Genomic DNA, 18,452 nt, shown 5'->3' on the forward strand with positions numbered 1-18,452 from the left:
TGGGGGTGGGTTGGGCCATTTCTTTCGTCTGTTTCCTTGCGCTACCTCGCAAACGCGGGAGACAGCGACAAAGCAAAATAAATTAAATGAATAAATATATATATATATATATGTATATCCTTGGGGTTAGGGGAGAAAGAATACTTCCCACATATTCCCTGCGTGTCGTAGAAGGCACTAAAAGGGGAGGGAGTGGGGGCTGGAAATCCTCCACTCTTGTTTTTTTTTTAATTTTCCAAAAGAAGGAAGAGAAGGGGGCCAGGTGAGGATATTCCCTCAGAGGCCCAGTCCTCTGTTCTTAACGCTACCTTGCTAATGCGGGAAATGGCAAATAGTTTGTAAGAAAGAAAAAGATATATATATATATATATATATATATATATATATATATATATATATATATATATATATATATATATATATATTCCCTGGGGATAGGGGAGAAAGAATACTTCCCACCGTATTCCCTGCGTGTCGTAGAAGGCGACTAAAAGGGAAGGGAGCGGGGGGCTGGAAATCCTCCCCTCTCGTTTTTTTTTTTTTTTTCAAAAAGAAGGAACAGAGGAGAGGTCCAGGTGAGGATATTCCCTCAAAGGCCCAGTCCTCTGTTCTTAACGCTACCTCGCTATCGCGGGAAATAGTGAATAGTATGAAAAAAAAAAAATATATATATATATATATATATATATATATATATATATATATTTATTTTATTATACTTTGTCGCTGTCTCCCGCGTTTGCGAGGTAGCGCAAGGAAACAGACGAAAGAAATGGCCCAACCCCCCCCCATACACATGTATATACATACGTCCACACACGCAAATATACATACCTACACAGCTTTCCATGGTTTACCCCGGACGCTTCACATGCCTTGGTTCAATCCACTGACAGCACGTCAACCCCTGTATACCACATCACTCCAATTCGCTCTATTTCTTGCCCTCCTTTCACCCTCCTGCATGTTCAGGCCCCGATCACACAAAATCCTTTTCACTCCATCTTTCCACCTCCAATTTGGTCTCCCTCTTCTCCTCGTTCCCTCCACCTCCGACACATATATCCTCTTGGTCAATCTTTCCTCACTCATTCTCTCCATGTGCCCAAACCATTTCAAAACACCCTCTTCTGCTCTCTCAACCACGCTCTTTTTATTTCCACACATCTCTCTTACCCTTACGTTACTTACTCGATCAAACCACCTCACACCACACATTGTCCTCAAACATCTCATTTCCAGCACATCCATCCTCCTGCGCACAACTCTATCCATAGCCCACGCCTCGCAACCATACAACATTGTTGGAACCACTATTCCTTCAAACATACCCATTTTTGCTTTCCGGGATAATGTTCTCGACTTCCACACATTTTTCAAGGCTCCCAAAATTTTCGCCCCCTCCCCCACCCTATGATCCACTTCCGCTTCCATGGTTCCATCCGCTGACAGATCCACTCCCAGATATCTAAAACACTTCACTTCCTCCAGTTTTTCTCCATTCAAACTCACCTCCCAATTGACTTGACCCTCAACCCTACTGTACCTAATAACCTTGCTCTTATTCACATTTACTCTTAACTTTCTTCTTCCACACACTTTACCAAACTCCGTCACCAGCTTCTGCAGTTTCTCACATGAATCCGCCACCAGCGCTGTATCATCAGCGAACAACAACTGACTCACTTCCCAAGCTCTCTCATCCCCAACAGACTTCATACTTGCCCCTCTTTCCAAAACTCTTGCATTTACCTCCCTAACAACCCCATCCATAAACAAATTAAACAACCATGGAGACATCACACACCCCTGCCGCAAACCTACATTCACTGAGAACCAATCACTTTCCTCTCTTCCTACACGTACACATGCCTTACATCCTCGATAAAAACTTTTCACTGCTTCTAACAACTTGCCTCCCACACCATATATTCTTAATACCTTCCACAGAGCATCTCTATCAACTCTATCATATGCCTTCTCCAGATCCATAAATGCTACATACAAATCCATTTGCTTTTCTAAGTATTTCTCACATACATTCTTCAAAGCAAACACCTGATCCACACATCCTCTACCACTTCTGAAACCACACTGCTCTTCCCCAATCTGATGCTCTGTACATGCCTTCACCCTCTCAATCAGTACCCTCCCATATAATTTACCAGGAATACTCAACAAACTTATACCTCTGTAATTTGAGCACTCACTCTTATCCCCTTTGCCTTTGTACAATGGCACTATGCACGCATTCCGCCAATCCTCAGGCACCTCACCATGAGTCATACATACATTAAATAACCTTACCAACCAGTCAACAATACAGTCACCCCCTTTTTTAATAAATTCCACTGCAATACCATCCAAACCTGCTGCCTTGCCGGCTTTCATCTTCCGCAAAGCTTTTACTACCTCTTCTCTGTTTACCAAATCATTTTCCCTAACCCTCTCACTTTGCACACCACCTCGACCCAAACACCCTATATCTGCCACTCTGTCATCAGACACATTCAACAAACCTTCAAAATACTCATTCCATCTCCTTCTCACATCACCACTACTTGTTATCACCTCCCCATTTACGCCCTTCACTGAAGTTCCCATTTGCTCCCTTGTCTTACGCACCCTATTTACCTCCTTCCAGAACATCTTTTTATTCTCCCTAAAATTTACTGATAGTCTCTCACCCCAACTCTCATTTGCCCTTTTTTTCACCTCTTGCACCTTTCTCTTGACCTCCTGTCTCTTTCTTTTATACTTCTCCCACTCAATTGCATTTTTTCCCTGCAAAAATCGTCCAAATGCCTCTCTCTTCTCTTTCACTAATACTCTTACTTCTTCATCCCACCACTCACTACCCTTTCTAAACAGCCCACCTCCCACTCTTCTCATGCCACAAGCATCTTTTGCGCAATCCATCACTGATTCCCTAAATACATCCCATTCCTCCCCCACTCCCCTTACTTCCATTGTTCTCACCTTTTTCCACTCTGTACACAGTCTCTCCAGATACTTCTTCACACAGGTCTCCTTCCCAAGCTCACTTACTCTCACCACCTTCTTCACCCCAATATATATATATATAGTGGTTCCAACAATGTTGTATGGTTGCGAGACATGGACTATGGATAGAGTTGTGCGCAGGAGGATGGATGTGCTGGAAATGAGATGTTTGAGGACAATGTGTGGTGTGAGGTGGTTTGATCGAGTAAGTAACGTAAGGGTAAGAGAGATGTGTGGAAATAAAAAGAGCGTGGTTGAGAGAGCAGAAGAGGGTGTTTTGAAATGGTTTGGTCACATGGAGAGAATGAGTGAGGAAAGATTGACCAAGAGGATATATGTGTCGGAGGTGGAGGGAACGAGGAGAAGAGGGAGACCAAATTGGAGGTGGAAAGATGGAGTAAAAAAGATTTTGTGTGATCGGGGCCTGAACATGCAGGAGGGTGAAAGGAGGGCAAGGAATAGAGTGAATTGGAGCGATGTGGTATACCGGGGTTGACGTGCTGTCAGTGGATTGAATCAAGGCATGTGAAGCGTCTGGGGTAAACCATGGAAAGCTGTGTAGGTATGTATATTTGCGTGTGTGGACGTATGTATATACATGTGTATGGGGGGGGTTGGGCCATTTCTTTCGTCTGTTTCCTTGCGCTACCTTGCAAACGCGGGAGACAGCGACAAAGATAAAAAAAAAAAAAAAAAAAAAATATATATAACATATCATGTGACTTGAGAGTTATCAAACTCTATGTTTGTATTCAAACATATTTTGCTAAATTACATATAAACTCTGTATGAATGTGATATAAATCAAATGTTTCCCTGATGAAAATATTCATCCCAAATCAAATCTTTGGCTAAGATAATCAATATTAAATACCCAGCCTTGTACATTCAATAGTGGCACAAAATTCTGAAATTCTGATAACTTCTGAACAGAAAGTTGTAGTCACCAGTATCCTATTAAGAGATTTATGAGTGAAGATATTTCAATATTGTATGGGTTCGGTGACAGGTTTACCTGCTGGACAAATTTGTTAAGGATTGCAGCTGCCAACTTGTCACAAAACCTGGAAGAGAGAAACAACATGGTTGGTAATCTCTATGATATTCATTGCAGTAGCTAGTCCCACCTGCTTATGGCAGCAAAACCATTAGTTAGATATACAACTAACAAAGAAGTTATAAACTATCTTTTAAAGCCTGCCAAATTTTCTAGTATGAGCTTAAACACACAGAAATGGAAATTTTGTGCATAATAAATTCCAGAAAAAAAATTCAGTCCTTCAGAAATTGTTTGATTATAGGACCATATACAAATCAAACTGTTGGAAAAGAATAGAGAAGTAAATAAAAATCCAATCAAGTGTAGAGGCCAAATATTCAAACAAAATCTTAACCCACTTACTGGCGATAAACCCTATACAAGGCACAGGATGCCTCAGGCAGTAGCAAGTCAGGAAACTACTACTGACAACTCTGTAAATGTTTCCACATCCTTTGCACATATTTTTTAACTTAGCTGGTCATTAACCATCAGGGAGTACATCATATATGTTCAGTCCAGATAGCAAAGGAAATAAAATTCCCCTATCACTGGGGATAGGGGAGAAAGAGTACTTCCCACGTATTCCCTGCGTGTTGTAGAAGGCGACTAAAAGGGAAGGGAGTGAGGGGCTGGAAATCCTCCCCTCTCATTTTTAATTTCCCAAAAGAAGGAACAGAGAAGGGGGCCAAGTGAGGATATTCCCTCAAAGGCTCAGTCCTCTGTTCTTAACGCTCCCTCCCTCACGCGGGAAATGGCGAATAGTATGAAAAAAAAATATATATATACATAGATTTCCTATAATGTAGGTTTGCGGCTGGGGTGTGTGATGTCTCCATGGTTGTTTAATTTGTTTATGGATGGGGTTGTTAGGGAAGTGAATGCAAGAGTTTTGGAAAGAGGGGCAAGTATACAATCTGCTGTGGATGAGAGCTTGGGAAGTGAGTCAGTTGTTGTTCGCTGATGATACAGCGCTGGTCGCTGATTCATGTGAGAAACTGCAGAAGCTGGTGACTGATTTTGGTAAAGTGTGTGAAAGAAGAAAATTAAAGTAAATGTGAATACGAGCAAGGTTATTAGGTACAGTAGGGCTGAGGGTCAAGTCAATTGGGAGGTAAGTTTGAATGGAGAAAAACTGGAGGAAGTAAAGTGTTTTAGATATCTGGGAGTGGATCTGACAGCGGATGGAACCATGGAGGCGGAAGTGAATCATAGGGTGGGGGAGGGGGCGAAAATCCTGGGAGCCTTGAAGAATGTTTGGAAGTCGAGAACATTATCTCGGAAAGCAAAAATGGGTATGTTTGAAGGAACAGTGGTTCCCACAATGTTGTATGGTTGCGAGACGTGGGCTATGGATAGAGTTGTGCGCAGGAGGGTGGATGTACTGGAAATGAGATGTTTGAGGACAATGTGTGGTGTGAGGTGGTTTGATCGAGTAAGTAATGTAAGGGTAAGAGAGATGTGTGGAAATAAAAAGAGCGTGGTTGAGAGAGCAGAAGAGGGTGTTTTGAAATGGTTTGGGCACATGGAGAGAATGAATGAGGAAAGATTGACTAAGAGGATATATGTGTCGGAGGTGGAGGGAACGAGAAGTGGGAGACCAAACTGGAGGTGGAAAGATGGAGTGAAAAAGATTTTGAGTGATCGGGGCCTGAACATGCAGGAGGGTGAAAGGCGGGCAAGGAATAGAGTGAATTGGATCAATGTGGTATACCAGGGTTGACGTGCTGTCAGTGGATTGAATCAGGGCATGTGAAGCGTCTGGGGTAAACCATGGAAAGTTGTGTGGGGCCTGGATGTGGAAAGGGAGCTGTGGTTTCGGGCATTATTGCATGACAGCTAGAGACTTAGTGTGAACGAATGGGGCCTTTGTTGTCTTTTCCTAGCGCTACCCTCGCACACATGAGGGGGAGGGGGATGGTATTCCATGTGTGGCGAGGTGGCGATGGGAATAAATAAAGGCAGACAGTGTGAATTGTGTGCATGGGTATATGTGTATGTGTCTGTGTGTGTTTATATGTGTACATTGAGATGTATAGGTATGTATATTTGCGTGTGTGGACGTGTATGTATATACATGTGTATGGGGGTGGGTTGGGCCATTTCTTTCGTCTGTTTCCTTGCGCTACCTCGCAAACGCGGGAGACAGCGACAAAGCAAAATAAATTAAATAAATAAATATATATATATATATATATGTATATCCTTGGGGTTAGGGGAGAAAGAATACTTCCCACATATTCCCTGCGTGTCGTAGAAGGCACTAAAAGGGGAGGGAGTGGGGGCTGGAAATCCTCCCCTCTTGTTTTTTTTTTTAATTTTCCAAAAGAAGGAAGAGAAGGGGGCCAGGTGAGGATATTCCCTCAGAGGCCCAGTCCTCTGTTCTTAACGCTACCTTGCTAATGCGGGAAATGGCGAATAGTTTGAAAGAAAGAAAAAGATATATTTTTTTTTTTTTTTTTTTTTTTTTATACTTTGTCGCTGTCTCCCGCGTTTGCGAGGTAGCGCAAGGAAACAGACGAAAGAAATGGCCCAACCCCCCCCCCCCATACACATGTACATACACACGTCCACACACGCAAATATACATACCTACACAGCTTTCCATGGTTTACCCCAGACGCTTCACATGCCTTGATTCAATCCACTGACAGCACGTCAACCCCTGTATACCACATCGCTCCAATTCACTCTATTCCTTGCCCTCCTTTCACCCTCCTGCATGTTCAGGCCCCGATCACACAAAATCTTTTTCACTCCATCTTTCCACCTCCAATTTGGTCTCCCTCTTCTCCTTGTTCCCTCCACCTCCGACACATATATCCTCTTGGTCAATCTTTCCTCACTCATCCTCTCCATGTGCCCAAACCACTTCAAAACACCCTCTTCTGCTCTCTCAATATATATATATATTTTTTTTTTTTTTTTTTTATACTTTGTCGCTGTCTCCCGCGTTTGCGAGGTAGCACAAGGAAACAGACGAAAGAAATGGCCCAACCCCCCCCCCATACACATGTACATACACACGTCCACACACGCAAATATACATACCTACACAGCTTTCCATGGTTTACCCCGGACGCTTCACATGCCTTGGTTCAATCCACTGACAGCACGTCAACCCCTGTATACCACATCACTCCAATTCGCTCTATTTCTTGCCCTCCTTTCACCCTCCTGCATGTTCAGGCCCCGATCACACAAAATCCTTTTCACTCCATCTTTCCACCTCCAATTTGGTCTCCCTCTTCTCCTCGTTCCCTCCACCTCCGACACATATATCCTCTTGGTCAATCTTTCCTCACTCATTCTCTCCATGTGCCCAAACCATTTCAAAACACCCTCTTCTGCTCTCTCAACCACGCTCTTTTTATTTCCACACATCTCTCTTACCCTTACGTTACTTACTCGATCAAACCACCTCACACCACACATTGTCCTCAAACATCTCATTTCCAGCACATCCATCCTCCTGCGCACAACTCTATCCATAGCCCACGCCTCGCAACCATACAACATTGTTGGAACCACTATTCCTTCAAACATACCCATTTTTGCTTTCCGGGATAATGTTCTCGACTTCCACACATTTTTCAAGGCTCCCAAAATTTTCGCCCCCTCCCCCACCCTATGATCCACTTCCGCTTCCATGGTTCCATCCGCTGACAGATCCACTCCCAGATATCTAAAACACTTCACTTCCTCCAGTTTTTCTCCATTCAAACTCACCTCCCAATTGACTTGACCCTCAACCCTACTGTACCTAATAACCTTGCTCTTATTCACATTTACTCTTAACTTTCTTCTTCCACACACTTTACCAAACTCCGTCACCAGCTTCTGCAGTTTCTCACATGAATCCGCCACCAGCGCTGTATCATCAGCGAACAACAACTGACTCACTTCCCAAGCTCTCTCATCCCCAACAGACTTCATACTTGCCCCTCTTTCCAAAACTCTTGCATTTACCTCCCTAACAACCCCATCCATAAACAAATTAAACAACCATGGAGACATCACACACCCCTGCCGCAAACCTACATTCACTGAGAACCAATCACTTTCCTCTCTTCCTACACGTACACATGCCTTACATCCTCGATAAAAACTTTTCACTGCTTCTAACAACTTGCCTCCCACACCATATATTCTTAATACCTTCCACAGAGCATCTCTATCAACTCTATCATATGCCTTCTCCAGATCCATAAATGCTACATACAAATCCATTTGCTTTTCTAAGTATTTCTCACATACATTCTTCAAAGCAAACACCTGATCCACACATCCTCTACCACTTCTGAAACCACACTGCTCTTCCCCAATCTGATGCTCTGTACATGCCTTCACCCTCTCAATCAGTACCCTCCCATATAATTTACCAGGAATACTCAACAAACTTATACCTCTGTAATTTGAGCACTCACTCTTATCCCCTTTGCCTTTGTACAATGGCACTATGCACGCATTCCGCCAATCCTCAGGCACCTCACCATGAGTCATACATACATTAAATAACCTTACCAACCAGTCAACAATACAGTCACCCCCTTTTTTAATAAATTCCACTGCAATACCATCCAAACCTGCTGCCTTGCCGGCTTTCATCTTCCGCAAAGCTTTTACTACCTCTTCTCTGTTTACCAAATCATTTTCCCTAACCCTCTCACTTTGCACACCACCTCGACCCAAACACCCTATATCTGCCACTCTGTCATCAGACACATTCAACAAACCTTCAAAATACTCATTCCATCTCCTTCTCACATCACCACTACTTGTTATCACCTCCCCATTTACGCCCTTCACTGAAGTTCCCATTTGCTCCCTTGTCTTACGCACCCTATTTACCTCCTTCCAGAACATCTTTTTATTCTCCCTAAAATTTACTGATAGTCTCTCACCCCAACTCTCATTTGCCCTTTTTTTCACCTCTTGCACCTTTCTCTTGACCTCCTGTCTCTTTCTTTTATACTTCTCCCACTCAATTGCATTTTTTCCCTGCAAAAATCGTCCAAATGCCTCTCTCTTCTCTTTCACTAATACTCTTACTTCTTCATCCCACCACTCACTACCCTTTCTAAACAGCCCACCTCCCACTCTTCTCATGCCACAAGCATCTTTTGCGCAATCCATCACTGATTCCCTAAATACATCCCATTCCTCCCCCACTCCCCTTACTTCCATTGTTCTCACCTTTTTCCACTCTGTACACAGTCTCTCCAGATACTTCTTCACACAGGTCTCCTTCCCAAGCTCACTTACTCTCACCACCTTCTTCACCCCAATATATATATATATAGTGGTTCCAACAATGTTGTATGGTTGCGAGACATGGACTATGGATAGAGTTGTGCGCAGGAGGATGGATGTGCTGGAAATGAGATGTTTGAGGACAATGTGTGGTGTGAGGTGGTTTGATCGAGTAAGTAACGTAAGGGTAAGAGAGATGTGTGGAAATAAAAAGAGCGTGGTTGAGAGAGCAGAAGAGGGTGTTTTGAAATGGTTTGGTCACATGGAGAGAATGAGTGAGGAAAGATTGACCAAGAGGATATATGTGTCGGAGGTGGAGGGAACGAGGAGAAGAGGGAGACCAAATTGGAGGTGGAAAGATGGAGTAAAAAAGATTTTGTGTGATCGGGGCCTGAACATGCAGGAGGGTGAAAGGAGGGCAAGGAATAGAGTGAATTGGAGCGATGTGGTATACCGGGGTTGACGTGCTGTCAGTGGATTGAATCAAGGCATGTGAAGCGTCTGGGGTAAACCATGGAAAGCTGTGTAGGTATGTATATTTGCGTGTGTGGACGTATGTATATACATGTGTATGGGGGGGGTTGGGCCATTTCTTTCGTCTGTTTCCTTGCGCTACCTTGCAAACGCGGGAGACAGCGACAAAGTATAAAAAAAAAAAAAAAAAAAAAAAAAAAATATATATATATATATATATATATATATATATGTAAACAATGGAACATATATCTTTAGAAAGAACAAAACGATTTTATGGTGAAATGTGCAAACATTAAGCCATTTGGAGGAAGCAGCTTTGTATGGCTGGTAGTGCTGCAGCCTGAACATTTGTTCACTTGACATGCTCACCACATAAACATAAGTAGAGCTACTGTATTGCTGAAAAACAATACTCCTTTGGATGATGAGACAAAAAAATATCAGGGTTTTATTTCTAATTCTAATGAAATGTGCTGCTCTGAGGGCATAATAAATATTCATAGCAGTCACAGTCAATGGGTAAAATCAGAGAATGTAAATACTGTACTACACGAGAATCATGTAGATTTCAATATGGATAAATAAATAAGCCATAAAAAAATTAATCATACAATGGTGCCTTCCTACAGATGACCCACAGAGAAAGAGGTAGTGGGGAAAATATCATGAGACTTGGAAGCTGCCATGTATGAAAAACTTGAATTTCCAGAGCACACTGAAAAGACAGTACTTTTACGCCAAATAATAAGTGCTATGGTAATGATGACTTTCACAACAAGGGACAGAATGCTAATCATGAAAATGTTAAACATGTACATATGAGGCAAAACAGAATACTGCTGTGTTGTAGGGTCACCAGTTAAACTGGTAAAGATAAACAACTTGGAAAGAATACGTAAACACCTCACAAACAAAACAGATGGTCAGGAGTATAAGAATTACCACAGAAGTTTGCAGGAGCTGAATTCTACATTCTAAAAAGAAGAAGCAAAAGATAAACGATAACATATCTCTAGCAGCAAACAGAAGACGTACAGAGAAACATTTTAAATCAGAAAGAATTGCATAGGTAGTAATACGTGGAAACATACTAAAAAGATACCAGATAAAAATTTACATGTGTCCCACAAAGAAGGCTCCATGATTATTCAAAGCAAAATTGCACAAAAAAGAAACATTCATGGAGCATTCACAGAGACATTTATTAAAAGATCCATTGCATGTTTGAGGTCAATCCCTGATAAACTTCAGATCAATGATTATGAAAGGTGCATGGCAGAGAGGAATGGCACTATTCACCTAAGACTAGCCCCACTATCATGGCAAAATCTTTTTGTTGGCACTCGTAGGCAGACTGAGGGGTAAAAACAGAGAGAATCTGAAGCATTATAGAGTAAAATTGAGGTGATGTAGAGGTAATTTAAGAATTCATTATCAAAAGCTGCTACAGGGGTGTGCAGAAGTGTCTATCTAAACTAAGGAAAAAAGGTACAGCTCAGTTTAATGCAGATTATAAAAAATTAGTGGAAAAGAAAGGGCTTGGAAGAAGTCAACCGAAATCAACAAAGGATGGAATGATCTATAGCTAGAGAATCTAAAAGACATTATGGATGAAGTTAAAAATGTGTGATGACAATAAACCCTCCATTCAAAAAAGTAAGGTGATGGGAAGAATTTCATTAATTTGACACCACTTCTTTTTTCTAACGTTTCAATTTCTGTATAAATAACATGGCAGTCATGTAAAATTTTCTGGCACTACTATTACTGTTTCCACACATCCATCCATACCTCATGTCCAAAAACCACATAGACCTTCACTTTGTCTTTCAAATTCCTTTCAGTAGTTATCATACATAACCTAACTATTTCTTAGTACAGTAAGCATAATCAGGAAGTGAAACTTACTAAGGATATTTAGAGTGGCTTGAGGGAAGACAAAAGGTACAAAAACAGAACACAGTGCCATAAGCATAAAAAATAACTAGTTGAAATACAGAGGATATTTTGGCTCAATCAGTCAAACCCATTTCAGTATTTAAAAACAAAATATGAGACAAAAGACATTACAAACCTGGTGAAGTATTTACGAGATGTGTGGAGATTATGTCTCACTAAGGGTACAGAAGTGGTAATATGCTGTGAAATTGCAGTTACATATGGACTCTGGTCACCAGTCTGTTCCATCATCCAGTTGACTTTGGTCATTGAAGACAAAGCTGGATCACAAAGGCTCTCTACATGTGCCACAAGGAGTGCAATACACTGCAAAACATCAAGGAGTAAATACGTAAAATTTGCAAAAAATACAGCATATATTACCTTTTCATTAAATACGATAAAAATAACAAATATATAACTGATTTACAATGGTTTTGTACTCTTCAAAGACTTTTTCTATATCCTCTGAAATAAACCCTCTCTATGAGTTCTCTATCTAAATAATCTTCATTATGGATCTGGTCTTTCCTCATTTAGGAAAATAATTTGGTCAGGTTCTTTTTTTTTTGGTAAATATAGGTGGCTCTATCAACAATTTTATACTATATGAAAATTCATCATCTGCTCATGGATAATGACATCATACTCACACATAACCTTTCTTGTTATTCATGACTTAAGACTTCAACATTTCTCACGTACATGGCTGTCCTCTCCTAACTATCCATCTATATCTCTAATGCCTGTTCCCTAAGGGAGCTCCCTCAATGGTGTGGCCACAGCAAATGAGTCTCTGGTCTGTCTTCTCCTTCCCCAACATTAATCACTTTCTGTTATCATAATTATAATGTTTCTTAAAAATTGCTGGAAAAATAAAATGGTACATGCAGATGTACACACACGGCCTGTGAAAAATACTGGTTTAGAAGGAAGAAAAAGTATTTTTATACCACTGGCACAGCTCCATGAACATCTGAAAGACCACTTTTTGCTGGGTATAAGGAGTGATATGGTCTTATGTCTCCTCTAAAATCAGGTAAATCCACGAGGACACAACCCCTTCAATTAATATGAAACAGGCCATAAGATGCTCATTTACATAACTCAGCAACAGTATAGCAACTAGTTCAGACCTATGATGTCATGGTATGAAAGTGAGACTGGGCAACCTCTTGCCCATATTCATTCCCTAGCTGTTGATCTACCATCCTGAAATCACAAATCAAAATGATGTTAACATAAGGTCAATAACATAAGCTACAGAACTTGTAATGTTAATAAGCTACAGCCTTAACTACCGAACCTTTTCAGGAGCACCTACTGACCCACAGGAACAAGAACTTTTGATCTGGAATAGGCTGATAGTCACCACATTATGAAGAAACCTGCTTTCTAGAACAAATTTCTATGATTATGCAGCTTAACCTCACATAGTGCTCTCCTGAAGCTACTGTAATCAACTAATCTTGATTCTTAACAGAAAGACTGAAATTAACCTAGTGAAAAAAATCTGTGGAACTGTTTAGTCCTCAAGGCATAACTCTGAACTGCTAAGTTTTCTTGTGTGCCTACATAAGTTTTCAAGACTATCTTGGTATAAATCAAAGTATACCAACGAGTGTCTCTTGTTATTATACTTGTTCAAATGCAGGCTTACAGGCTGCACATTTCTCTAAATGAAACTGCAGACTCTTCCACTGTCAAAATATCTAGAACCATACAAAAACAATATAATTTCAAACCATGAACAAAATGCAGTGACAGCTATCATAACAAAGTCTGTGTCCCACTTTTGCAGCTAATATCACAATGTCTCCAAGTATGCTAACTTTCATATTACAACAAAAAACTTACAATATGCATCATGGAAAACTTTTAGACAAAAGATTTTACCTACATGGCCAGTAAAGAAAAGGCCAGAAACAAAAACGATGACACCACAAGCTGACATAAAGCAAGATCCGAATAATACCAGGAAGGAGGTATATGTAAATGTGGGTGAATAGCTGCTGAGTCCTACCTTACCTCCACACCATAATGTTCTAGATCTAAATGGCTTGCTGTATGGCTGTTAAGTCCAGTGAGGAAGCATCTGATAGCCATCTATATTTCAAGATGGTCAAAGGGGAGAATCACGTATACAACTTACTCTCTTTTTACTTTCCCTAAAAAAAAGGCTCTCTCAGATGCTCAAGGGAATTGTGTGTAGAAGAAAAATGGTTATCTATAAATTCTGTAATGTATGACAAGACATGAAAAGCAGTAACAGTTATCAAAAGGTTCTCAAGAACATAGCAGAGCATGTGTAGGAAGTAAAAATAGACTGAGTACCTACTTTAAGAATGATGATTCTGTGGAAATAGTAAAATACTAAAACCTGAAGGTTATTCAGTATTTTTCAATATGAAAAAAATTCAAACTACTGACATGCAATTATAATTTTGCCTTTCTTTAAAAGGTATCAAAAACTCAAAAGATTTTGGATGATGTCGTACAGATGTCAAAGATTGGTCACTGATGCTCCCATATAAGCCACATGCAACACTATGCTTCAAAATTCTTAGAATTAAGACAAAATTTGCCAGTGTATAGCATATATCATCTTTTCATTAAGATAAATACCCTATACACCAAATATCCTAACCTGTGCTAAAACTGCATGAAAGACATCTTGTTCCTGGGTGAGGCTGATTGTATGAGCTAGTGATGGTTGGCTCTTTTCTTTTAATTTGGCCTCTAGTCGTCCTGTCATTTCTTCACAGTACTCAGCAGAAACTAGTACTGAACACACACGACGTACATCATCCTCACTTAGCTTGGGACTGTCACCCTCACGCCACAATGTCTGTACCTGTGGATACATCCCTCCCACTTGTCTATAAACAGAAACATTTCAGTAAAAATAGGTTCTGTTTGTAAGACTTTTCCAATCTTATATAAGGTAACCAAGGATGCTAGTGCTTAAAATCCATTTGCAGGACTCAGCTCACCATAGTAAAACATGGAAAATTTTCTGCATAATCATACATAATGATTCAAACCCTCTTAACAGCTGATCATCAGTCGTTGAACACTTCCATACAATGTAAACAAAATTTCCTCCCATCTTTTTCCTCTGGAGGCTTCAGTCAAAGACAGAAGGTTTCAGTAAAAACATCCTTTGAAAGCAACATAACAGAAGGTAACAAAAAAATAAAAGGAGAAGAATATGGATCTTCACAACACAGGTAGTTAGTGTATTTAATCAAGATGAATTCAAAGGCCATCTGGGGTTGAGCAGTCAGTTTTGAATCCTGGTTGTGGTATTAAGTCCAAACTTAACTCAGCTGTTCATCCTCCAATAAAAGATAGTTAATAATTTGAGTACCTGACTTAGACCACATCTGTTTCCTGGCACTACCTTGCTAATGCAGAGGGTGGCGATGCTGTCCTATGGGGTAGGGTGGCACCAGGAATGGATGAGAGTGAGCAAGTATGAATATGTACATGTGTATATAAGTATATGGACCCCTATGGTGTAGCAGTTGGTGTTCCTAACCGTGACGCATTCACAGGCTGCTAAGGGTTGAGCGCATAGGTTCAAATCCATTGGTTATGGCAGTCAATCCACAGTCAACACATCTGTTTATCCACCTCTAGGGGTTGGTCTATAATATGAGTACCTGCCTAAGGCTAGGAAATGGCGAATACGTTTGAAAAAAAAAAAAAAAAAAAAATATATATATATATATATATATATATATATATATATATATATATATATATATATATAGTGGTTCCAACAATGTTGTGTGGTTGCAAGGCATGGGCTATGGATAGAGTTGTGTGCAGGAGGGTGGATGTGCTGGAAATGAGATGTTTGAGGACAATATGTGGTGTGAGGTGGTTTGATCGAGTAAGTAATGTAAGGGTAAGAGAGGTGTGTGGAAATAAAAAGAGCGTGGTTGAGAGAGCAGAAGAGGGTGTTTTGAAATGGTTTGGGCACATGGAGAGAATGAGTGAGGAAAGATTGACCAAGAGGATATATGTGTCGGAGGTGGAGGGAACGAGGAGAAGTGGGAGACCAAATTGGAGGTGGAAAGATGGAGTGAAAAAGATTTTGAGTGATCGGGGCCTGAACATGCAGGAGGGTGAAAGGTGAGCAAGGAATAGAGTGAATTGGATCGATGTGGTATACTGGGGTCGACGTGCTGTAAATGGATTGAATCAGGGCATGTGAAGCGTCTGGGGTAAACCATGGAAAGGTCTGTGGGGCCTGGATGTGGAAAGGGAGCTGTGGTTTCGGGCATTATTGCATGACAGCTAGAGACTGAGTGTGAACGAATGGGGCCTTTGTGGTCTTTTCCTAGCGCTACCTCGCACACATGAGTGGGGAGGGGGATGGTATTCCATGTGTGGCGAGGTGGCGATGGGAATGAATAAAGGCAGACAGTGTGAATTGTGTGCATGGGTATATATGTATGTGTCTGTGTGTGTATATATATGTGTACATTGAGATGTATAGGTATGTATATTTGCGTGTGTGGACGTGTATGTATATACATGTGTATGGGGGTGGGTTGGGCCATTTCTTTCGTCTGTTTCCTTGCACTACCTCGCAAACGTGGGAGACAGCGACAAAGCAAAATACATAATAAATAAAAATATACACATGTACATGATTCATACTGTCTGCCTTTATTTATTCCCATTGGCATTTTTTTTTTTAATTTTTCCAAAAGAAGGAACAGAGAAGGGGGCCAAGTGAGGATAATCCCTCAAAGGCCCAGTCCTCTGTTCTTAACGCTACCTCGCTAATGCGGGAAATGGCGAATAGTATGAAAGAAAAAGAAAAAGATATATATATATATTTATATATATATATATATATATATATATATATATATATAGGAGAGAAAGAATACTTCCCACGTATTCCCTGCGTGTCGTAGAAGGCGACTAAAAGGGAAGGGAGCGGGGGGCTGGAAATCCTCCCCTCTCGTTTTTTTTTTAATTTTCCTAAAGAAGGAACAGAGAAGGGGGCCAGGTGAGGATATTCCCTCAAAGGCCCAGTCCTCTGTTCTTAACGCTACCTCGCTATCGCGGGAAATGGCGAATAGTAAGAAAAAAAAAAAATATATATATATATATATATATGCCAATGGGAATAAATAAAGGCAGACAGTATGAATTATGTACATGTGTATATATGTATATGTCCGTGTGTGTACATATATGTGTACATTGAGATGCATAGGTATGTATAATTGCGTGTGTGGAAATGTATGTATATACATGTGTATGTGGGTGGGTTGGGCCATTCTTTCGTCTGTTTCCTTGCGCTACCTCACTAACGCGGGAGACAGCGACAAAGCAAAATATATAAATAAATAATTTTTTTTTTTTTTTTTTTTGCATCATGTCTACCTCGTTGTTTAGTTTGTCTATGGATGAGGTGGTTAAGGAGGTGAATGCAAGAGTTTTGGAAAGAGGGGCAAGTATGCAATCTGTTGTGGATGAGAGAGCTTGGGAAGTGAGTCAGTTGTTGTTCGCTGATGATACAGCGCTGGTGGCTGATTCATGTGAGAAACTGCAGAAGCTGGTGACTGAGTTTGGTAAAGTGTGTAAAAGAAGAAAGTTGAGATTAAATGCGAATAAGAGCAAGGTTCTTAGGTACAGTAGGGTTGAGGGTCAAGTCAATTGGAAGGTAAGTTTGAATGGAGAAAAACTGGAGGAAGTGAAGTGTTTTAGATATCTGGGAGTGTGAGGAAGTGAAGTGTTTTAGATATCTGGGAGTGGATTTGGCAGCGGATGGAACCATGGAAGCGGAAGTGAATCATAGGGTGGGGGAGGGGGCGAAAATTCTGGAAGCGTTGAAGAATGTGTGGGTCAAAAGCATTATCTTGGAAAGCAAAAATGGGTATGTTTGAAGGAATAGTGGTTCCCACAATGTTATATGGTTGCGAGGCGTGGGATATGGATAGAGTTGTGTGCAGGAGGGTGGATGTGCTGAAAATGAGATGTTTGAGGACAATATGTGGTGTGAGGTGGTTTGATCGAGTAAGTAATAATAGGGTAAGAGAGATGTGCGGTAATAAAAAGAGTGTGGTTGAGAGAGCAGAAGAGGGTGTTTTGAAATGGTTTGGTCACATGGAGAGAATGAGTGAGGAAAGATTGACCAAGAGGATATATGTGTCAGAGGTGGAAGGAACGAGGAGAAGTGGGAGACCAAATTGGAGGTGGAAAGATGGAGTGAAAAAGATTTTGAGTGATCGGGGCCTGAACATGCAGGAGGGTGAAAGGCGGGCAAGGAATAGAGTGAACTGGATCGATGTGGTATACCGGGGTCGATGTGCTGTCAATGGATTGAACAAGGGCATGTGAAGCGTCTGGGGGTAAACCATGGAAAGTTGTGTGGGGCCTGGATATGGAAAGGGAGCTGTGGTTTTGGTGCCTTATTACATGACAGCTAGAGACTGAGTGTGAACGTATGTGGCCTTTGTTGTCTTTTTCTAGCGCTACCTCGCACACATGAGGGGGAGGGGGTTGTTATTTCATGTGTGGCAAGGTGGCAATGGAATTGATAAAGGAAGACAGTATGAATTATGTACATGTGTCTATATGTATATGTCTGTGTGTGTATATATATGTATACGTTGAGATGTATAGGTATGTATATTTGAGTGTGTGGACGTGTATGTATATACATGTGTATGTGGGTGGGTTGGGCCATTCTTTCGTCTGTTTCCTTGTGCTACCT

General features: G+C 40.9%; 1 protein-coding gene across 2 annotated transcripts in view; it reads right to left on the bottom strand.

Annotated features, from left to right (window-relative positions):
- The window catches only part of Vps53 (vacuolar protein sorting 53), a 76,625-nt gene that overhangs the window by 15,721 nt on the left and 42,452 nt on the right, over positions 1 to 18,452 (bottom strand). Inside the window, exons 13-15 of one of the 2 annotated variants that reach the window (XM_071666371.1) lie at positions 14,358 to 14,564; positions 11,847 to 12,037; positions 4,019 to 4,067 (exon numbers count right to left, since the gene is read on the bottom strand). In XM_071666371.1, coding sequence (XP_071522472.1) covers positions 4,019 to 4,067; positions 11,847 to 12,037; positions 14,358 to 14,564 — 447 coding nt within the window. The remainder of the gene's footprint in view (positions 1 to 4,018; positions 4,068 to 11,846; positions 12,038 to 14,357; positions 14,565 to 18,452) is intronic. The other variant, XR_011713302.1, reaches the window with a different exon arrangement.

The sequence above is a fragment of the Panulirus ornatus genome, chromosome 11 (genome assembly GCF_036320965.1).
Source record: "Panulirus ornatus isolate Po-2019 chromosome 11, ASM3632096v1, whole genome shotgun sequence".
Classification (NCBI taxonomy): Eukaryota; Metazoa; Arthropoda; class Malacostraca; order Decapoda; family Palinuridae; genus Panulirus; species Panulirus ornatus.